At 37.0% G+C, this 23,919-nt stretch overlaps 1 protein-coding gene across 1 annotated transcript in view; it reads left to right on the top strand.

Moving 5' to 3' along the window:
• The window catches only part of SVEP1 (sushi, von Willebrand factor type A, EGF and pentraxin domain containing 1), a 193,149-nt gene that overhangs the window by 93,474 nt on the left and 75,756 nt on the right, over positions 1-23,919 (top strand). The window contains exons 11-22 of the mRNA XM_028108637.2: positions 29-160; positions 768-962; positions 2,300-2,421; positions 4,314-4,422; positions 8,527-8,691; positions 9,225-9,458; positions 11,321-11,482; positions 13,280-13,441; positions 19,501-19,662; positions 20,044-20,135; positions 21,267-21,363; positions 23,491-23,604. Coding sequence (XP_027964438.2) covers positions 29-160; positions 768-962; positions 2,300-2,421; positions 4,314-4,422; positions 8,527-8,691; positions 9,225-9,458; positions 11,321-11,482; positions 13,280-13,441; positions 19,501-19,662; positions 20,044-20,135; positions 21,267-21,363; positions 23,491-23,604 — 1,746 coding nt within the window. The remainder of the gene's footprint in view (positions 1-28; positions 161-767; positions 963-2,299; positions 2,422-4,313; positions 4,423-8,526; positions 8,692-9,224; positions 9,459-11,320; positions 11,483-13,279; positions 13,442-19,500; positions 19,663-20,043; positions 20,136-21,266; positions 21,364-23,490; positions 23,605-23,919) is intronic.

Below are 23,919 nucleotides of genomic sequence, written 5' to 3'. Positions count from 1 at the left end.
AAAACTAGGTCCCTTCTTTCCTCTCTAGGGGCCGTATTGCTCATCACCAGGAGCCATTCACCAGGAGACCTTCTCCCTCACGGGGAGACTCTAGTACGGTATACAGCCACCGATCCCTCGGGCAATAACAGAAGCTGTGACATCCACATTGTCATAAAAGGTATTCCCTTCATAAACCTCCAGAAATCTCGTTGACATTTGCTATATGTAATTACTATATTTTGTGAGAGAAAATGGACTGTGTACAGTAGATTCGTAAAGTAAGTATAATGACAGATCTTATTTACGTTTCCCATTGTAATTGCTTCACTTCATGATACATAGAAATATTTTCTTCAAGAGTAGTCTTTAACATTTTGTTAACATTTTCACTAAAAGTACAAAATGTTACTGTCATAATTCTATTTTGAAGAGTTGAGGAGACAGACTCTGAAAATATACTTGCTACATAATGCTATCTAGTTTTCACTCTTATTATAGGAAGGCCACAAATAACAACCCCAAATCAGAAATAACTTAGCATTTATAAAATATATGCACAACCTCTAATCATACATAGGTACAGCTTTTCAACTGTGCCCACCTAGGAACCAAGAGGCATATGTTGTCACGTTCCCACACTGAGGATTTATGATGATAGTTTTTCTAGGAGTGCTGGTGGACAGGAGGAGTCCTTTTCAAAATTCAGCTTAGACTCATAGAATTTAATTTATATTAGTTATATTGTTTATACCACTGTAAATAATGGTACATTTTTTTTTATGCAGCTTCTCCCTGTGAAGTTCCATTTACACCTGTAAATGGGGATTTTATATGTACTCAAGATAGTGCTGGAGTTAACTGCACATTAAGTTGCTCAGAGGGCTATGATTTCACAGAAGGGTCTACTGAGAAGTATTACTGTGCTTATGAAGATGGAATCTGGAAGCCACCATATTCCACTGAATGGCCAGACTGTGCTAGTAAGTTTTAATTTCTTCCTGGACTCCTTTCGTATATGTGTGTGTGGGTTTGCGTGTGTGTAGATTTCTGAACATTTAAGAGGAAAACTGCCTTACTATAGGGTTTGGGTTTCATGAGTGAAAAATGGTGCCATGAGGGGCACCTGCCTGGCTCACTTAGTAGAGCATGCAACTCTTGATCTTGGGGTCATGAGTTTGAGCCCCACATTGGGCATAGAGCTTACTTAAAAGATGGTGCCATGAATTTGAAATGTTTGTGAGTAAGAGAAATGTTCAGCCCTTGATTTAAAATGTTGGCCCATCAGAGTCTGGTTATTGATTGCTACAGGACAAGATTCTGTTTAAGGCAAACCCATCTTGGCCCTCTCCTTGTTATCTACCAGAAATAGACTTGTCAGCATGTTGTTCTTGATCCATAAACTTGAACTTATAGTCTCATAGTCTGCAGAAGAGCTTATATTTAAAGTAGGATCCATGATATGTGATGGGGAAAGGTCAGTTACAATCTCTTTAGGTCTGATTTAGATTTAGAGCTATTCTATAATCTTAAATATATGTATTGTTATAAAAATAGCCAATATCTTTGTCTGGTGTAAATAAATATTCTTTGGAATGATTCTTGATTCAGTACCATAGATGGAGTTTAAATGCCAATGTCTTGGAAAAAGAATAAAGCTCAATTACTTGAGCTATTTTTTTCCCACAAATTTGGGTAGTAATTAAAAGTTCTACAGTATCACTCACCTCTGTCACAGATTGAGACAGTAGTATTTTAATGCTGATGTTATTAGGGGTCATTGTCTCAGAATATTATGGGACATCTTGCTGTGCCTAACCATGCAAGTTTCTGATCCAAGAAGGAGTCCTCTGTGGGAATTACACTTTCAAGGATTATGATTGTCCATCATATTTAGAAAATTTTCAGTGTATATTGGTTAAAAATATAATGGAAACATATATGATACAAATTTATGTAAACATAAAAGATATCTTTGACCAAGGCAGGATTTTTCAAAAATTCCCAGAAATATAATTTAAAAATGTTTAAATCTCTTTTTCCCTTAATGTTCATTTTCTTAATGTGATTGCAAGCTAAAGAATAATATATCAAAGCAAACCTCATCACTGGATAACTGGGTACAGTGCCACTTGACTCATGGTTTATTATGATCAATTAATGCCTAGAAGTTTTTCTTAACTGTCATCTCTTGTTTTTATAGAAATCCCACAAATCATTTTAGAATCAAAGTCCTAAGTTACAGTTATTCCAAAGACAATTAAATCTTAGTGTTGAAAACACTTAACCAACTGAAACTGTTTTCTCTAACATTTTCCAGTAAAACGTTTTGCAAATCATGGGTTCAAATCCTTTGAGATGCTGTACAAAGCAACTCGTTGTGATGATACAGATCTGTTGAAGAAGTTTTCTGAAGCATTTGAGACTACCCTGGGGAAAATGGTATGTCAGCATTATTGTTTGTCGGATTTTAAAGGATGCTGTTGAGCTTTTCATAGCCTCTTAGGGTAACCTGCCACTGGAATTCCGTGTCCTGATGGTTTCCCGCCTCTCTGTAATGCAAACTTGCTCTTAATATTTAGAATTGCTCATAGGTTTTGGACTTCTGGAATGAATTGTAAGTGAATCTTTATTAAAACATTTTGAGTTTTTTAAAACATTCTGAGTCAGAAAGCCAGAGAAGCGTGAGGTCCATGTGGTTTGAAAATGTCTGCTTTGTTATTTAAAGTATGACAAAAATGCCATTGTAGATTGTATTTATTTTATGATGAGATAATTGAACATTAAAAGGATTTTCTTTTCCATGCATTTTTGTTTAGGATTCTTCCACTGTTTATAGGAAAGCAAAACAATGTATTTAACTTGTGTTGAGCATCTCAAAGGAAATGTGTTATAAACATATTTGTATCCCTAACAGAGTAGGCAGCTTAGATTTTGGATAGATGCTAAGGGTAGATTCAGTTGTAGTAGAATTGATGTCCAGTGTGAGAGAAAGAGGGGAGCCAAGGAGGTAGGGTACACAGGGACACGGATGCACAGTGGGTACCCATGGTGGTAGAAGTGTGTCAAAGGATTTTTTCTGACTTCTCCTATTTTCTCAGTGGAAAAAAGATGCAGAGTGATCAGCTGAGAGAGTAAGGATGGGGAGGAGTTGTTGAGGTTTGGAAAGGGAGTTGATGGTGTAAAATAATTTTCTAGGAAAGCACAAACAAATGTGCTAAAGAAAGGTGGTAGGATTGGCAGGAAGCAGGATTGTATTTTCTCTCAAGCTGTAATTAACCACATGGGTGCACGTGTAGAGAAAGCAGAGCAATTAGTTTAACTAGGGTTATGGGTTCTACAGACAAACGATGGAAGTGGGTGCACGTGAGGGAGTGATTCCTGGTGATGAGCCATAGACTCTAAGACGGATAAACAAGGAGGTGAAGACGTCGGACTGAGAGACAATGAAGAGGTGGTAGGGTCCATGGATTATAAATCTGATGAAGTCAAAGACTTCTGAGAGTAGGAGAGGGTGCAGTTATTGGTAATGATGAGGTCTGAGGGTATGACCATGACAGCAAGGAACAAAGTAAGGCTGGAAGACTGGAGGAGAGGGGGAAAAGGAAGTGAGAAGCCAAGGTGATGGAAGGATTAGTCAGGTGGATATAGAAATCACCAAGAATTATAACAGGGACAGTTACTGGATGTTCTTGGAATGAGGGGGTGATGCAGAATGGGGAAAGGTTGTAGGTGGCTGACACACAGAGGGGCCACCTTCTATACCATGAACTTCAGGACTGTGAGGCTCTATGGAGGGGTACAGGAGCATGATCCGGAAACCGCAGGGAAGAGTGAGGAAGATACTTCCTCCACCTCTGCACCCATGGTCTAAGAAAACTGGAAAGTGGGGTGTTATTGAGAGCAAAGATGAAGGGACCATAAAGAGAGGTGAAAAAAAGAATAGGAGATTCACTGATGACTGGGAGTTCCAGAGGGCAGAGGAAGGTTCTGAGGACTTAGAGATGGGTGGGAGATAGAGTCAGAGAAAGGGATCTAAAGAGCCATTAGGGGTGAAAGTTCAGAGACAAGAGATATGCCGGGGTCCTGGGCTTCTGGGGCTCAGTGACATGCACAGAGAGAAAGGGCCTGGAACTAATTCTGGTGGTCCACAAGCACCAGAGGCCTTAGGGGAGGGCGTGGACGAGGGACGGGAGTCTGTCCAGGAGCATGCAGAGCTCTAGTCCTGTCCTCCCTCCAATAGAGAGAGATGTGAAGGCCAACAGAACAAAGGGCTTATCCAGAGCACATAGAGGTGCAATTTACATTTCATACTCTTCATTTTTTATTTGCAGGTCCCATCATTTTGTAGTGATGCTGAGGACATTGATTGCAGATTAGAGGACCTGACCAAAAAATATTGCCTCGAATACAATTATGACTATGAAAATGGCTTTGCAATTGGTAATTAAATTATGCAGTGTCAAGATTGCAAGATTGATCTGCAAAATAAAATAAGTCCAGAAGAGTGGGGCAAACTAGAAAAATTAATTTTTTTTAAACCAAAACTCTTGAGATGATAAAAACTAAGAAAAATAAAGTCACATTATGATTGTGAAATTTTATTACTGATATGATATCTTAGAATAGTACCAAAGCAATTTTTATATGGCATTCAATTTGAATTATAATTAAGTCATTAATTTAAAATAGTTACACATGGAAAATATTCAGATTTCGTACCCAGAATATGTTAAGACTCAATCTATTCGAGTCTGATATACCTTCTAATTGGATTTTCATGTTTTCTCCATATTATCTCTGAGCATTTTTATTAAGATTATTTCTAACTGCAGTATGTGATTTGTTTGCTGGTGTAGCTAGCCATTTAGCTTACTGCCTTAATATTTCTGGAAGATTTCAGTAGTCACAGTTGGGTCTTTCATTGCTAAAATCATCCACCTTTCTAGTAATTATATTTGTCATTTTTATTGCATTGTTATAAAACTGTCCAACACTTCCAGAATAATGTTTTTAAATATAATAGTGATGGGGGTGCCTGGGTGGCTCTGTCAGTTAAGCGTCTGACCCTTGATTTTGGCTCAGTTATGATCTCAGGTTTGTGAGACTGAGCCCTGTGTTGGGGTCCACACTGGGCACGGAGCCTGCTTAAGAGTCTCTCTCCCTCTCCCTTTCCCCCCTTTCTCTTTCCCTCTCAAAAAAAATTATAATAGTGATAACAAAATAGTGTCATGGTTAAGCACATGGACATGGATTCTAAGACCAACTTCTTATGTCCAAATTCTGGCTCTACCACCTATTAGCTGTGTGGTCTTGAGCAAGTTTGTACTCTGTGCCTCAGTTTCCTCACCTATAAAAATGGGTATATGTATATACATAAGAGTACTGAACTCATAGGGCCATTCTCAGGATTAAATGAATAAGTACAAGTACACATAAAGTCCTTGGAAGGTTATCTGAGACAGTATTAATTGACATTACAACAGACATTTTGTTTCTGACACTGATCATATGCATAATATTTTTAGTGACTTAGCATTTAGAGTGACGTTGACATTTGCTTTACACTTTTTAAATTTTAAAAAATATTTCTGCATATATGTTTATTGCAAAAATTGGAAAAATGCTAAAACCCAAAGAATGAAATCAAGATAACCCACACAATTCCATAAATTCTGTTAATATATTAATATATGTATTACTATATATACATTAACATATATACATATAACTGTACACACGTATGTATATATGCCCATACTGCTTTTTTTGTTTTAAAGATTTTATTTATTTATTTGAGAGAGAGAATGAGAGAGAGAGAGCACATGAGAGGAGGGAGGATCAGAGGGAGAAGCAGACTCCCTGCTGAGCAGTGAGCCCGATGCGGGACTTGATCCTGGAACTCCAGGATCATGATCTGAACTGAAGGCAGTCGCTTAACCAACTGAGCCACCCAGGCACCCACGCCCATACTACTTTGTAAACTTGAATTTTTAGTTAACATTATACTGAGGACATTTTTCTGTCACTAAATATTATACTTCAATTTCAATGGTCACATATTAATCAATTTGCCATAGCTTATGTAAACAATTTCCTACCGGTAGGAAATTTTTAACTTTTTATCCATTTTTTTCCATTTTTAACTATTATATAAAACTTCTCAGTGAAAATTTTGGACGTTAAAGTGTTAGAAAAACATGAAGTGGCGTTGGCAGTGGCATGTCTAGAATAATAATGACTCTTCTGTCACACATGACACAGGCTTCCCCTCCCAGATTATTGAGGCAGATTGTTGAGGGTATAAGGATGCACCTAGAGGGAGTCAGGTGTCATCATAAGGTTTTGAGATGGGTGATATTTGTCATCTAATAAGGATCAAAAGTGCAGTTTCTTAGAATCATATGTGGACACGTGATACAATTGATCCTAAGATATAAGTCTTCCTCCTTGAATATCTTTACAGTAGGGAGTCACAAACTTAGTGTAATATTTCAAACAACACCTTGGCAAGTCATAATGTATTAAAAACAAAGGGCCAATAAATATATTAAAATGGTTTGACTTGATAATAGTCATGTAATTCAAATTAAAACTAAAATGAGATGCCCTTTTTGACCTGTCAGATTAACAAATTCAAATAAGAATCATAATACCCAAAATTGGCAAGAGTATAAGCAAAGAAAATCATACTCATAGATTGTATGCAGGGGAGAAGTTGAAGGGCAATTGACGATATGTATCAAAAAGATGAAAAATACTCAAACCCAGAAATCTAATTCTAAGAATATTTCTCAAGATAAAAATCATGCCAGTGTGCAGAGATATACTACATTTTATAAATTCTAAAGTGTACCTTTTTATTTGGACATCCTTGAAGTTGGAATATATCTTCTCATTGATGGTGCCTTACATTTTATGAAATCCTCTATGCACAAGGATGTTCTAGAATTTTGAAATAATCTAAAAGTTTGAAAAGAGAAACCTGGTTAGTTTGTGATATAGCAATAGAAAAGAATATTATGAAACCATTTGACACAGAAATGCCATAATATTTCATTGAGAAAATTAGAAAAAGATTACTAAATAATATACACATAGTATAATCGTTTGTTAAAGGTATGCTATGTTTATTTCTATTCCAGTGATTCATGTATCTATGTATGCATAAACATATATGTGTGTGTTTATATATTCATAGAAGAAAATATTGCCTAAAATATTCTAGGCATTATTTCTATGTGATGGAATTATAGGTAATCAAAAAGTTTTTTGTCTTGGCTCATCTGTTTTTCTATAATGGCTACATAATACTTGTGGGAAGGGTGTTTAAGTGAAAAACAAAAATATTTATCTTAGGTAATTTTAATGGCCAAAGACATAAATTAGACAAAAAAAAATTTTAAGAGCTTATTTTATTTAAAACTCCATTTTAAATTTCATTTAAAAATCTTAAACCACTAACATAGGTGGACAGGCCTGTATAAATACAATTTGATATTTAAAGCACATAAGCACACAACAACAATATACCCAGACCAATATTAATATCATTTACTGAGATTTTGGAATGAGTCACATGCTGAGCTAGATGGTTTATGTATATTGTCTCAGTTATCTCCCAAACTTGTGAGGTAAGAAGAATGACCTCAACTTATAAATGAAGAAACTGAGGCTGAGAGAGAGGAAAGTAACTTGACTAGAATTGTACACCCTTAATACCCTACATCCAGAAGCTACAATCTGAATCCATGTGGGTGATCACAATGGCACTGGGGAAGGAATCTCACATATCCGTGTTATATACTCTAGCATGGTTACATACACATTTAACTTACATGCCACCTTCAGAAACTGTCCCCACCTTTAAAATTTATTTATTTATTTTAGAGAGAGAGAGAGAGTGAGCACAAGTGGGAAGGGCAGAGGGAGAAGAAGAGAGAATCTCAAGCAGACTCTATGCTGAGCATGGAGCCCATGACGTGGGGATTGATCCCACGGCCCTGAGATCACAACCTGAGCCGAAACCAAGAGTCCTTTGCTTAACTGACTGCACCACCCAGGCACCCCGGCCTCCACCTTTAAAATATAATGCAGTATCCTAAATATCTTCATAAAAGGAAACCTGTTCATTTGTATTAAGTTTATAAAGCTGATATTAAAATTTTTAAAAAAGAATGGAGCAAACTCTGAAGGGAAGTAGGCATTGATTAAAATTCTGCACCCACATCCTATTTACCTCTAAAGCTAAGGTAATTCACTATTAACTCAAAGGTAAGAATGGCTTAAATGCCTAGGTAGCTCCAAAAGGACTTTTCTTTCTTCTTGTGCAATTCATTGGTAATCTAGATCTAAAATGAAGTGCCTGATAATTACAATATAAGATTATAGATGAGAAATAAATGAGATTCTAGATGCATCCCCATATGCAGTACATTATGGACAATTGAAGAAATAGGGGCAATTTGACTTGTGGCTTAACATTCAAACCTAAATGCAGATAAAAAGGCAACTGTAGAATCTTGTTTCTCTGCCCCAACTGTCCAGGACCTGGTGGTTGGGGTGCAGCTAATAGGCTGGATTACTCTTACGATGATTTCTTGGACTCCATGCAAGAAACACCCACAGGTGTCGGCAAAGCCAGATCTTCACGAATTAGAAGAAGTGCCCCATTATCTAACCACAAAATTAAGTTAATTTTTAACATCACAGGTAAGGATAGACTGTCTGTTCGAAAAGACAATATTATGTGAAATTCTTGGTGGGAAACCTATTTTGCAAATTTTCCATGTGTTATCATTCTTAGGAAATAATCCTGGAACTGAAAATTAGGGAGAGCACAATCACCTAAGTTTTGTCATTTTTTGCAATTTAATATCACAGATGTATTTTATGATTCTCGCAGCAACAAGCATCCTGCTTTGTACTCATCTTGGCATGACGAACTAAGGCATGTTTTTAAAAAGCAAGAATTTACAGAAATTTAACATGCTGTAAGGAAGAACTTCACAAAAAGGTGATGTAGATCCAGCAAATGAGAGAAGGATTAAAACAAATTGCATTGTTCTTAATATTATCCATATACTAGTTGCTCAGTAAGTAGTGGTTGAGCGTGAGTTTATTTTTCCCGGAAGATTTTTAATATGCCATTTCTTTTTGGTAAAGAAAAAAAAACTAACTACAAATGGTTTCCTGAAACACCAGGTGTGTGTGTTATGTTTTATTTTGTCTTGTTTTTATCTCAGCTAGTGTGCCATTACCCGATGAAAGAAATGATACCCTCGAGCTGAAAAATCAGCAACGACTCATTAAGACTTTGGAAACCATTACAAATCAACTGGAAAGGACCCTCAGTCAGGAGCCCATGTATTCCTTTCAGCTTTCATCTGAAATTCTGGTAGCCGACAGCAATTCGTTAGAGACAGAAAAGGCTTTCCTTTTCTGCAGACCAGGCTCGGTGCTGAGAGGGCGTATGTGTGGTAAGACTTTTTGCTGCAATAAAAATATATCTGGCTCATAGTGGGTCAAATGAGATGAGCAGAGCCGCTTTACAACTATACAAGGGTTTTGAAATGAAACATTTTGCAATTGTTGTGTGGTTGTTCTTCTTATTATTTTGTCTCAGGAATCTAAGTAAACCACCATTGTTCAGGACAAGAAAACTATTTCAGGTAAGGGACTCAGATCTTAGTTTTATTTCTAGACCTTTAGAGCTCACAACTTTTAGCAGCATCTCCAATAATAATGACTAATACTTTATGACCACTTCCAAAGGCTGGCTGAGCACCTCTCGTGTTTAATTCTCTTTAGCAACTCTGTGAAGTGCTATTACTATTAAGCACATTTTACAGATGGCAAAACTGAAGCCAGAGAGGCTAGGAACTTACTCAGGAAGTCTTACCTATTAAGACAGTAAGTGGTGTAGCTAAGATTTCCACTCTGGTAGCCAGTGCCAAATTCACATGCCATAAAATCAACCATTTTAAAGTGTATGGTTCAGTGGCATTTAGCACATTCACGAAGCTGTTCAGCCATCACCACCACCAAAATATTTTCATCACCTCCAAAGGAGACCCCCAATAACCATTAAACAGCCACTCCTCATTTTCCTTACCCATAGCCCGTTAACTTTTAACCCAGACTACCACAATCTGGATCAATTCCAGCCTGTTTCCCAAATAAGTCATTGTTTATAGATAGGGGAGACTCTTCTAACCAAACTCTGTATGCAAGTCTGGTGTTTACCTCTCTGGAGGCATGGGGTCTTGCCCCTTGCTTGGAAAACCTTCCTCAACAGTTCTTATTGATATTCCCAGAGTTTACTTGGGTGATAAATTCAGCCCAACAAAAGCACCTTAAAATAGTCATTCTGAACCTGCTCTTGTTTCCTCCCTACGTTGTGAGTAAAAATTAGGAATCACCTTGATCAGTGTTCTGCGTTTCTCAGTATGGTGTTCAGACCACCTGTGTCAGCATCCCCTGAAGGGCCTATCAAAATGCATCTTGACCAGGGCCCCATCCCAGAACTAATACATCCGACACTTGGGGGGCAGAGCTTGGAATCTGAATCTTTAGTAAATTCCCACATAATTCTTACACACTTTATCATCAGAATCATCTAGGTGCTAATTTCAAGTATCCTCTCTATACAAATACTAACTTTGCTAGCATTCTTTCCATGGGCTTAAAATTCCACTTTGGTCTCAGAAATCCTGAGTCACTTCAAGCCTGCCAAGTAGCAGACCAAATCTCCAAGGAAGGAAGGTCCTCAAATTGTCCTGTTTCCTCAGGACCCTCGAGTCTGAGGATGTCTCACACTTACCTTTAGTGGACAGTATTTCCTGTAAGCAGAGACGAGGGTCTGCTTAACTCCCCTGGTTTAGATTCACAACCTTTGCTTGGTTTTGTTTCTAGAAATGATGCTGTAATAGACAAGCAGTCAGTTTCATAAGGGAACCATTTGGAAGAACAGCTGAGAAACTGTTTTTCGTATCTTGAAACCGCAGATTAACCTAAGTGTTCATGTTTTATTCTCTCCTTACAGCAGCCTTTTCTTTGTTAGCTATATGTTTCCCAGGATGATCTGGTTTAACCCACACTTTAAAGCTCCTATCACATAAGCCCAAACTTGGTCAATAAGAATTTTTATTTTCTTTAAAAAAATCTGTTTGTTTCTAGGAATACATTTCTGGAAGGTTTATCTTGTGAGTAAACCTCTGACAGTAAGACTAGTACTTGGAGGCATGCTTTATTATTTTCATGCCTTAGGAAAAAGGAACCTAAATGTGTTCTGTTTCTATAGTTTACTGGTTTCAGTGTTTCCTGTTGGTTTTCTTTTCAGTCAATTGCCCTTTGGGAACCTTTTATTCTCTGGAACGTTCTATCTGTGAAAGCTGCTTGCGCGGATTCTATCAGGATGAAGAAGGGCAACTGGAGTGCAAACTCTGTCCAACTGGGACATATACTGAATATCTCCATTCAAGAAGCATCTCAGAATGCAAAGGTAATGGCCTAGTGCACATTTTTACCAGAAGCCTGAATTTTACCTTCAGGTATGAAGTCTAAATGGCAAATAGGATGAAATAAGAGCATTACTACAAGCAATTTCATTGATTTATTTTTTTCTTTTAATTTTGAATTGTTACCTTAATGTTTCCCTCACTTCAAAGAAGTCTGTTTTTTTTTTCCCCTTTGGAACATTCTGTTGCTCTAAGTCAAACTTCATTGTCAATAATTCTAATCCACATTTTTTAAAAAGATTTATTTATTTATTTGAGAGAGGAGAGAGCACAAGTGAGAGGGGCAGAGGGAGAGAGGGAACCTCAAGCAGACTCCATGCTGAGCATGGAGCGTGACCCAGGGCTCGATCCCAGGACCCTGATTTCATGACCTGAGTGGAAATCAAGAGTCGGGTACTTAACTGACTATGCCACCCAGGTGCCCCAATTCTAATCTGCATTTATCAATTAACTCAGATTTTTTTATCGAATCTCAAATTAATTGGTGGAAAGGACTTTCATAACACTTTAGCAATCATGAGTTTGCGTTCTGTTAGAATAATATTTGATACAATGAGATCAATTCTCCATTTACTTGGAAATTAATAACTATAGGTTACTAATATGCATGTATTCTTACTACTAAAATACTCCATATTTTCAAAATATTTTATTATCATTCTCAATAAGCATTTCTGATGGAAACATTTTCTTTCATGATTAAAGTTACAGGAAGATACACCTAAGGGGCGCCTGGTTGTCTCAGTCAGTAGAGCATGGACTCTTCATCTTGGGGTCATGATTTTGAGCCCCATGTTGGGTGCAGAGATGACTTTAATAAATAAATAAACAAACAAACAAACTTTTAAAAAAAAGATACACCTAAAAGAAGAAATTTCAGAACTGTGCCCCTTGCTGTTGTTACAAATGCAGATGTAATTGCTTAATGACAAATAGAAACTGAAGACCTCTACTAGGTGATCAGAAATGCACTAAAAATGCTGACAATGAGCATCATTTGGAGAACAAGGGCAGAAGGAAAGGATTGTGCACTAGGGGTTGAGGATTCTGGCCCTAGTCCTGCTCTCCCACAGAACCATTGCTATGAATCTTAGAAAGTTGCTTAATCTCCCTGGGCCTCATGCTAAGACTACTTTTACTTTCTACTCCGCCAGCCCTCCGATGGGGTCTGCAGGTAGGGGGACATAAGAGGGCCAATTCGTAGAGAAACAAAGGTGCCAGTATAATTATGAGGCTCTCACCCAATTTGAGGTTTTGTTTCTGTTACTCCAGAGAATTGAGTACAAGCTGAGAACTTTTACGAGAACAAGTTCCCCTCTGTACAACTTGTTCTTGTGACAATACCTTTCTGAGATGAGATTTCTTTTTTTTTTTTTAAAGATTTTATTTATTTATTTGAGAGAGAGAATGAGATAGAGAGACAGCATGAGAGGGGAGAGGGTCAGAGGGAGAAGCAGACTCCCTGCCGAGCAGGGAGCCCGATGCGGGACCCGATCCCGGGACTCCAGGATCATGACCTGAGCCGAAGGCAGTCGCTTAACCAACTGAGCCACCCAGGCGCCCTCTGAGATGAGATTTCTAACTTCACTCAAAAACCATTTATTGGTGCTTTCTATGTGGCTATGCCAGGTAATAAAGAAAGTAACCGGAAATCAGTCTAAAGCTTATTGGTGCAGAGAAGCATGAAGCAGTCCGAAACTACCATCTATTTGCTTGGAATTCTTTGTGTTTTGTGTAGCTTAATGTCATCATCCTTAACCATATTACATTTTTCTTTTCAGCTCAGTGCAAACAAGGCACCTACTCATCAAATGGGCTTGAGATTTGTGAATCGTGTCCCCTGGGCAGTTATCAGCCAGCATTTGGTTCCCGGAGCTGCATCTCATGTCCAGAAAATACTTCCACTGTGAAAAGAGGAGCTGTGAATATTTCTGCTTGTGGAGGTTATCAAAGCCTTAGACACTGATATTTCTTCAAACCCCATAGGTTCTATGCATGGAGGAGTGGACTGTTTTCAGCAAAACCATATGTCTACTGTATGCAAAGAATGTAAATAACTGTCTCTTCATGGAGAGTTTCCATGTATTCAGCCAGTCAGTGCTTAAGTATAAACACTCTCAATATAAACACTGTGCTAGCGCCTTTAGGAACACACAAAAAAAGTACAAGACTTGGTGCTAGTATTCAACATTAATAAACATGTGGTTTCATTATATGGTAGAAATGCATCTCATCTAGGAACTTCGTTTCTTCCTTTCTAAAGTGAGGTCCTATCTCATGTTCCTTGAAACTCTAAAAAGACATTTTATGAATTACGATATTTCATTTCCTACAGTTTGCAGGTTTTTGTGAGTGGTTATCCACTCTGGCTGCACTTTGGAATTATTTGCACATTTACCTCAGCATTTTTAAAATACTGAAGGCCAGTCTTGGCTCCCAGACATTCTGACTTAACTTGTCTGGTTTTCTTTTTAAGTGCCCCCACCTTGCCCCCAGTGATTCTTAAAGTAACAGGAAAAATTGAGTACGACTAATTTCAGATCTCAAATGTCAGCATGAAGGGCTTAAAAACATAGATTGCTGGCCCCAGCCCTAGAGTTTTTAAGTCAGCAGGTCTGGTGTGGGGCCTGAGAATTTACATTTCCAACTAGTTTGCCAGGGATGCTGCTTCTACTTGGTCCAGAGACCATATGTTGAAAACCACAATAAACATGAAAAGATTAGAGTTTCAATTTTCAAATATTTCTAACATCCCTACCAAGTACAGTTTTCCAGCACGGTAAAGGCTGGAAAATGTAAACAAAACAAAAAGATGAAAACTTAAAATGGCCGTGAAACTAAGAGTCAAGGTCATCCTGCTGTCAGGAACTCCAAACTCCACGTACTTTGCAAAGTCAATGGAATTCTATTAAAAATAAAAAGTTGTTGGCCTACCTCTGCTATATCACTGGGAACAGAACAAACATGCTGGCTGAAACATGACTTTTTAAAAAATTATGTATCCTCCCCTTTTTCTATACCCTTATTTAAAAACCTAAAGTCTATGGCCATCTGAAAATTAAAAAACTGTTCCCTTATTGAATAGCGATGTTTTTAAGAGACCAATCTGTTTGCTCCACATTTCTCTCAAGCTGTGTGTGCGTGCACGCGCGCGCGCACGTGCGCACACACACACACACACACACACACACACACACACAGCCTCATTTTACCCCAGTCATATATACCTCTGCATCCAGTTAGAAACAAATTCCCAGAAAACAACTATGTACATAGGACATTTTTGTGTGGTGCTGGGAGGGGCGTGTCCAGCCTTGCATCTCGCGAGATGTAGTCCTCATAAATTAGTGAGGCAGGGAGAAAATGGGGAAGCCTACTATAATTACAGGTTTTTATATACTCCATCTGTTTAAATTATCTCAATGTAGCAGGATCACAGTAGATACAAGTCTTTTAGACCTGAGGAATTGGGCAAGTAGTATTCATTAACTTGATGTTTCACTGAAGGGAAGAGAATTAACTAGGACCTGATTGAAACTCATAAACCATGTCTGTTGTGTAACACCAGCTTTGAGGTGTTTTGTTTTGTTTTTTTATTAAAAGGCAAATAGGCTCCACATTATGGCTGAGATAGATCTACTAGAGACTCTTATTTTGTCAATATACAGATGAATTTTGGAAGAAGGTCTGCAGTGAAAATTCTCTCCTTCTCTTTCTCTCCCTCCAACCACAAAAGTAACTAGGAATTTTACAGTAAAACAAATTCAAAATTGGCGATTTTTCCCTTTAGCTTCCCGAATAAGCCTTGAGGTTTGTTTAATACCAAATTATTCCAATTAAGTAATTATGATTCCCAGAAAGTCTCTAAACTTCTGGTAACTGCTGTATTTCTCCTAATATATTCCCAGCACAAGTTTAACCACATTTTCTTGTCATGAGTGAGTTGGGAACAGCAACACTCAGCAATCTCCCCTGTGGTGGTAAATAAATACCATCTTACTTTAAACTTACATGTGTATGATTTCTAAAACAGTCCCTTATATACTTTTTTCTTAGTTTTATTTATTTATTTTTTTAAATTTTTCTTAGTTTTAAACTTCCTTCTTTAGTTTTTCTTTCTGTAGTGATTTATTTTTATATGTATGTTTCTGGTTTACCTCACTTTTTACTAAAGTATCACTTTTTACATTGTTTAGCATGTTAATCTTAAAATATAATCAACACAGCTACTATATTTAAGTATATTTCTATATTAATTTATATTTCATGCATTTCATCTTTTATCACTACTTAAGATATTAAATATCTGTAGGTCTGTGGTTACAAACTCGAGTCTGAAATATTTTGTTTCATTTTATTTAATTATTTATTAATTAATTAATTTATTTGAGAGAGAGAGCAGGGGCAGAGGGAGAGAGAGAGAATCTCAAGCAGACTCCCTGCTGAGTGCAGAGCCCAGTACGGGGCTCGATCTCACGACCCTGAGATTATGACCTGAGCTGAAGTCAAGAGTCAGATACTTAACAACTGAGCCACCCCGGCACCCTAGAAATTTTTTGTTTTTTAAAAATGACTTTTATCCGAAGAATAAGTCCCACAAATGATTTTTTGGTGATGGTATTGTTTACACACTGTCCTGTAGGAAAAGGAAAGATGATTGCTGAGCCAGGATGACATTTCTTACCCTAATCCTATAGGATGATGTTAAAAGGAGACTTAGGATGAGAGTCTCTGACCTTTGAATTTGTCTTAGGAAACCCATTTAAAAGGCAAAATTCACTTGGCTGCAGGGCTCTGTATGTTATCTTTAACACTGTCAGGGAACAGACATGTGAGATTACATTTTTCCTGGTCATTTCAAGGCACTATTTTTAATTCTATTTTAATATCACTTTTGGCATACTTAGATTTCTCTTTCTTTCTCTCTCAAGTAGAAGAGGTTAAAAGGATTTTGTCCCATTTTTATTGACTCAGAAACCATAGTTTCTTTGGTGAAGATTCAAAATGAAACTTTCTCCCCTCTCTTCTTAGGAAGTTAGACCATCAGGAACTGCCTCTGTATATGTGCATGTGTGTGTATTTAATACTGTATTATATACTACAGATAATGCTATTATTATGTATGTATGTTATATTTACACACACATATGCTATATGTGTATATGTATATTTACTATATGTGTAAATAATACATTAAGTATTGATTGTCCACTCCTGGAAAATATATTTCGGATGACAACTGTCTGCCCTGGGAATGTAATTTAAGCTAATTTTCACATGAAAATTTACATTTTCTATGTCAAAAAACAAAGTATAGACATCACAACAACGTGTTCATTAACCAATTTGCTGATTTTTAATCTTAAGATTTTATTATTACATATTAGTATGATTTTTGGCATTCTGTCAGTTTCTAGGTGTATAGTCTTCTTTTTCAGGGTAAGATTTGCTGAAAAAATTGTATGTGCAAAAGAGTTTAATTCATCATAGCATCTTGGTTTCACTGACACAATTTGTATTTTTACCTTATCATACACACTCAGAGATATTCTCTCAAACCAAAGTTTCATACCTTTACCAGTGGAAGATCTATGCTTCAGTTAACTACTTTAATTAGCTGTTTGGAGTTACCTTTTCCAAGTAGGTAATCATTTTTTGAAACTTGAGATTCAGAAAACCCATTTTAAACTCAGCAACTTTATTTATTTACTTATTTATTTTAAAGATTAAACTCAGCAACTTTGTGTTTGTGCAAAACCCTGTCTAGAACTCTAAGATCTAGCAACAAAGAATAGATCAATTTATTGTTGGTGAAACAAAGATCCTTATAATTTAAAGTTTTAGGGGCTCCTGGGTGGCTCAGTTGGTTAAGAGTCTGCCTTTGGCTCAGATCATGATCTTGGGGTCCTGGGATCAAGCCCCATTTAGGGCTCCCAGCTCAGTGGGGAGTCTGCTTCTCCCTCTCCCTCTGCCTCCACCCCCCCACCCCCGGCTTGTGCATGCTCTCTCTCTCTCAAATAAATAAAATCCTTTAAAAAAGTTTTTAAAAAAGTTTTAATATAACAAATATTTTTGCTATAACAAGTATCTTGTTTGACCAAGATACTTATAGTTTAAAGTTTTAATATAACAGATGTAGCCAGAAGAAATCTGTTTTTCTTTTTTGTTGTTGTTTTTTTATTTTATTATGTTCTGTTAATCACCATACATTACATCATTAGTTTTTGATGTAGTGTTCCATGATTCATTGTTTGCATTTAACACCCAGTGCTCCATGCAGTATGTGCCCTCTTTAATACCCATCACCAGGCTAACCCATCCCCCCACCCCCACCCCTTTGGAACCCTCAGTTTGTTTCTCAGAATCCATAGTCTCTCATGGTTCGTCTCCCCCTCCGATTTCCCCCCCTTCATTTTTCCCTTCCTGCTATCTTCTTCTTTTTTTATTTTTAACATATAATGTATTATTTGTTTCAGAGGTAACAAGCATTAATATCTATGATATCTTCTGCCATCTCTTGATTTGACTCCAGACTTTTTGTCAGCGATATAAAAGAGCACTTTTGCAAAAGATGTGAATGGCTGTTTCAGCTTAAACACTTTGATCTAAACATCTTGAGATCACCACAAATGCCTTATTGTTTATTTGATGTTTATGGTCATACCAAAAAAAGAGATGCCATTACGTGGAGTATCCTGCCCCATTGAGCCTCGAGTGCATTTCTAAATTTTTCAACCACATTGCTAATCATTTCTGCCATACTAATTTTTATTAACAAAAATCCAAAGCCTACGTGATAAATATGCTGAGATTCCCAAATAGCTACTTCTTTGTGTTCTATCTTCTATTCAAATTTATGCAGACAAGTCTTAATAGTTTTAGTGGTTTTCTCCATTCATAATGGTTCAAGGGCTCATGCAGATGAGACAAGTTCATACCAGGAAAAGAACATGCTGAATTCATCTTTGGCTCACAATCTAAAATCCCAACCCAAAGATTGAGTCATGACTGGTCTACCCCACTGTAGTTCTGCCAAAAGCAACCAAAATTTATCAAAGAAAATGCAGGTTCATGTTATGTTTGAAGCTATTTCTTGTTTGGTTAATATTCTACCAATTATTAGCAAGAGAATTTCAGATTTGGTTAAATCACAGTATTCAACTGGATGTTGTTTATAAAAAGCATGTCTAACAGAAAATGACATTAAAAGGTTTAAAAGTTAAAAAAAAAAAAGGCCCTCTTCCCCATACAGAAGAGACAACAACACAGAAGAAATACAATTTTCTGACAAACATGAAATAAGCAACTTAATTTATCATTGAAATGCAAGTTAAAATAACAGTGCAATTCCATTTCCACTTTCAAATTGAAAAAAAGTATTTAAATGATCATTATCAGTAATGAGTATGCAGTAAGAGCAATTCCATACATTACTAATGGGGCTATAAGTTAGAACCATTTTTTTTTTATGATTTGACATTATATATTATTGGCTTTAAATTTTCCATTATCTTTAGATCTATAGATTCAACTACTCAAATTCAGCTGTTCAAATTCAACTGTTATCCCTAGGAAAGAATCAGAGGTTTATGCAGAAAATTTCATGTCAGCGTTATTTATAATAGCTAACAAATAGAAACAACCTAAATGTCCAATAGTAGAGGAAATGTGTCTCAATTATGTCCTGTCAAGGCATGCAATATTTTTCTTTTATTAAACACTATGTTATTTAACAACTTGTGAAATGCTGAGGATGTAAAGTGGAAAAATCAGAATACAATTATTACATGATCAATTCAAACTTTTATTGAGTTAATGTGTGTTGTTAAGAAAGGAAGGAAACAACAGAATGTTTATCTGGGTGATAAAATAGTATAGGTATGAAATATGTGCAAGAGAATCTATTAGCAATTCAGTAGCTGTCTTATAACCGAGGGTTGATGCGCTTCTTTTAAGAGTAAACTGTTGTTTTGGACTCACAAATGATTTTTTACCTTTGCAGTACCTTGTCCAGTAGGAGAATTCTCTCGTTCTGGATTAATGCCCTGTTATCCATGTCCTCGAGACTACTACCAACCCAATTCAGGAAAGTCCTTCTGCTTGTCTTGTCCCTTTCATGGAACCACAGCCACCAGTGGTACCAGATCCATCACAGATTGCTCCAGTAAGAAAGATATGCTTCATTTCTTATGTAATCCCACGTGTTGGAGACCTGTGTAGCTTCAATTCTGAATATCGCTATTTTCAGTGGATTTGGGTGTCTGGTCTTCTGAGGCCTTTTTGATGACAATGACTCAAAGATTCTTACTTTGGCAACATTGAACTTGATAACTTCCCAGTTTCTTTCTGAGAGTCTGGGATTTAATGATGTATCCCATCCATCTATATACTCTCTTTTTTTACTATTCCTAAAACAAAATACACGTGACTTTACCTACTCTGAGAACTAGAACATTGACCATAGTATTTAGGTAGAATCTACTTATGGGCAGTATCCACCACGCACTAATATGGTTTTCTAATGTTTTCTTATTAATCTTATTAGCTTTTAGCTCAACATTCTCAGCAGCAGAGGAAAGTATAGTGCCCCGTTCTTCTCCTGGACATATTAAAAAGAAGTATGAAGTCAGCAGTCAGGCAAGTCCCTTTTATACTTATAGAATCTTCTCCAGTGAAATGTTTGGAAAAACACTCTGTCATTATACATGCTATACAGAGGAAAACTACCAGAGTTGAAACTACCAGAGTAATATCTGGAATCGAGGAATATCTGGAATATCCTGCAACCTGGAAGTCTCAGGAACATTATCAATGAATAATAGTACTTACTTGTGACTTCTAATAAGAACTTTCCAAAAATGCAGCATTAGAAAAGTTCTAACTACCAAAAATTGGGACTTTTCCCCAACAGTGTCTGGCATAGAGAATGCGTAGATGTGGGGAACCTTTAAATTCACTAATAATTAACACTTACCTCAAGCATAACCCATCATTTGAGTAAGAGGCATTTGGTTTAGCCAAAGGCCTTTGCTTGTTGGCAGGAAGAGTTACTCAACGTTCATGAAAATTATTTAAATTTTTTGTCAGGAAAAAAAAGATCATTTATTGGAATAATGTATGTTAAGAAACATAACTCATGAACGTAACTAATTGTTTTCCTTTAAAAAAAAAAAGACTAGTGAAGACCAATTATTTTGGTAGATTCAACCATTACTCTGAATAGACCTAGCCCAATGTCATGATGAATTCTTTGGCTTTAAGTATTTTTAAGGAGGATAATAAGGTTGTATTTCTTATTTCAACTTCCTACTATCTTGTCCAAACATACCAACTTGTAAGGGCTTTGTAAGTCATATTTGAAACTAAGCCTAGCAGACACAGAAATTTGTAAGAACCACTAGAGCAGTGACTATCAACCCTGAAGACATATTAGAATCCACCGTCCAACTTGAAAATATAATGATGCACAGATCCCACTCTCAGAGATTCTGATTAGCCAGTCTGGGGTGGGGCCCTATCCTTTATATTTTTAAAGCACCTCAAATGGAGAATATCACGTAAGAATATCACTCAAGAATATATATCATATGTGTCCATATATGGCAGGCACCAACATTATGCAGGCAGTGGTCCAGCAAGCTTGAGCGAACTCACCTGGTAAAAGGAACCACCTGTCTAATACTGCAAACCTTCAAACTCTATAGTCAGGATTGCTTTGAAATGATTGGAGTGTTTTGTCTCTGATAGATTTCTTTTTGCCACCGGTAGGTTTTCCATGAATGCTTCTTAAACCCCTGCCACAATAGTGGAACCTGCCAACAGCTTGGGCGTGGTTATGTTTGTCTCTGTCCATCTGGATATACAGGTAACATAAAGGAATGCAAATTTTAGTATATTTTTTCAGATGAAATCATTGTGATTTGCACATCAAACTATGAGATAAATTCATTGGACTATATCAATGCATAAAAATTTGGTTGAACAAGATAAACCAAGGTGAAAAAAGTGTACATTTCTTACAAATAACAGTTTTCCTTGCACATTTTGGAGGAAGAATAAAGAATCATCTTCTCTATGAAAAGGTCACATCATAGCTCACAATTTAAATAGGAATGCAGTTTCAGAGGCCAAGGTTCCACTCTAACACACTTAAATGTATGATATGTTACCCAGCATAGAACAGATTGTCCAGCATAAATATTTTTAAACAAACTCCAGTTTCTCTCATAGGCTTCACATTAGTGGAAGTTCTTATGAATAGCTATGATTTGTTGCTTTGTTTCTATCTTTCTGGAAACTGTTCTTGGAAAAACAATATGGCTTTGAACTTGATTATGTAGAAATTACATAAGAATTATGTTTTCTTATAGTGTAATTCACATTCCAGTTCAGTTCAGAAATATAATTTTTGAGGGGAAATGAACTATATCTTAAAATTGCAATTTATTTCAAATAATTCACTATTTTCTCTTAGAAATGCAGTTTTTGCATTTTTTTTACTTTTGTACAGCTAACATGAAATGTCATTTCAATGAGAAAGATGGCATTAAAATAAAAGAATTCACCACAAAATGAAAATAAAAGAATTCACCACAAAATGAGCAAAAGGAAAATTGGAAAATGAATGTAGCCCAGGGCTATCAAGAATATTGGCATTCCACTTATTTCAGCTTGCTTATACGTGTATTGTGTGTGTCTCAATTTTTATAAAAATTTGTCTTGACATTCCATAAGAAATAATGGATCTTGTCCTAGAATTTTGTAAGCAAGTGGTGGTTGAGAAAGGGCATAATTTGGGCAGTGGTTCTCAAGTTTTGATGTGCATCAGAATCATCTGGAGGGCTTCTTAAAACACAGAGTACTAGACTCTAACCCAGAATTTCTGATTCAGTAGGTCTAGAGAAGTTTTGATAATTTGCATTTCTATCACATTCCCAGGTAATTGCTGATGCTCTTGGTCCAGGGGCCACACTTTGAGATTCCCTGGTGTAGAGGAAGAACATGGGTTTCTGTCAGAGCTAGCCCACAGATAGCTTATGTGCACTGTATCAGAAGATATGTCCCCACTCTGGGACACCTTGAATATGTGCTGAGATCTGGCAGGACTTAGCCCCACCCCCACTCCTCAGCCAAGTGGCCTTGATAGCAAGTATATATGACTCTATATTTTTCACTTCAGAGTTAAACTAATTTTATGCTACCAGGTCTTCCTCCCTGCCCTCCCCACCACCAGCTTCTAACTTGGAATTTTCTATCTTTTATGTATCCTTATAAGGATATCTTTTACTTTTTTTAAGATTTTATCTATTGATTTATTTGAGAGAGAGTAAGGGGGGAGGAACCATGGGTGAGGGAGAAGGAAAAGCAGACTCCCTGTCTGCTTTCTTAGATCCCAGGACCCTGTCTTGATCCCAGGACCCTGAGATCATGCCTTGAGCCAAAGGCAGATGCTTAACCAACTGAGCCTGACACAGGGCCCAGGTCGCAGGACCCTGAGATCACAACCTGAACCAAAACCCAAGAGTCAGAAACCCAGCCTACTGAGCCACTCAGGCTCCCCTCCTTATAAGGATATCTTTTTTAAAAATATTTATTTATTTATTTTAGAGAGAGAGAGAGCAGGGCGGAGGGAGAGGGAGAGAGAAACTCAAGCAGACTCCACACTGAGAACAGAGCCTGACACTGGGCTCGGTCTCATGACCTTGAGATAATGACCTGAGCCCAAACCAAGAGTTGAGCACAAACCAAGAGTCAGATGCTTAATTGATTGCACCACCCAGGTGCCCCAAGATATCTTGAATCTCTAGAAAGAGGCAGTGCTTTTACTAAATACTTAACTAGATGGTAGCCCTTAAGGAATTTTGCCCTTTCCTTCACCACCACCACTCCCTATAAATTCAGATTATTGAGATAATTACCTTTAAATGATCATGGTTCTGTTTCTGTTGATCCCACTCTTTGATTGTCCTTCCATATTTCATTTGCATTTCAGGCTTAAAGTGTGAAACAGACATTGATGAATGCAGCTCACTGCCATGCCTCAACAGTGGAATTTGTAAAGACCTAATTGGGGAATTCATTTGTGAATGCCCACCAGGTTACGCAGGTAAGAAGAAAGTTTCTTGTTTTTACAATATAAACCTTGGAATCATTAAAATTTCATTGCTGGAAATCAAAACCACAGTGAAATACCACCTCACACCTGTTCGAATGGCTATTATTTAAAGACAAGAGATAACAGCATTGGTGGGAATGTGGAGAAACGGAAACGCTTGTGCACTGTTGGTGGGGATGTAAGTTGGTGCAACTGCTATGCAAAACAGTATGGAAGCGCCTCAAGAAATTAAAAATAGAACTACTGCATGATCCAGCAATTCCACTACTGGGTATCTATCCAAAGGAAATGAAATCATTATCTGGA

This window comes from Eumetopias jubatus, unplaced genomic scaffold, assembly GCF_037043125.1.
Source record: "Eumetopias jubatus isolate StellerSeaLion01/CBP00866 unplaced genomic scaffold, mEumJub1_p1.0 scaffold_15, whole genome shotgun sequence".
NCBI classification, from domain to species: Eukaryota; Metazoa; Chordata; class Mammalia; order Carnivora; family Otariidae; genus Eumetopias; species Eumetopias jubatus.
Note: the sequence above shows the minus strand (reverse complement) of the source record. Positions and strands in the feature narration are given on the sequence as shown.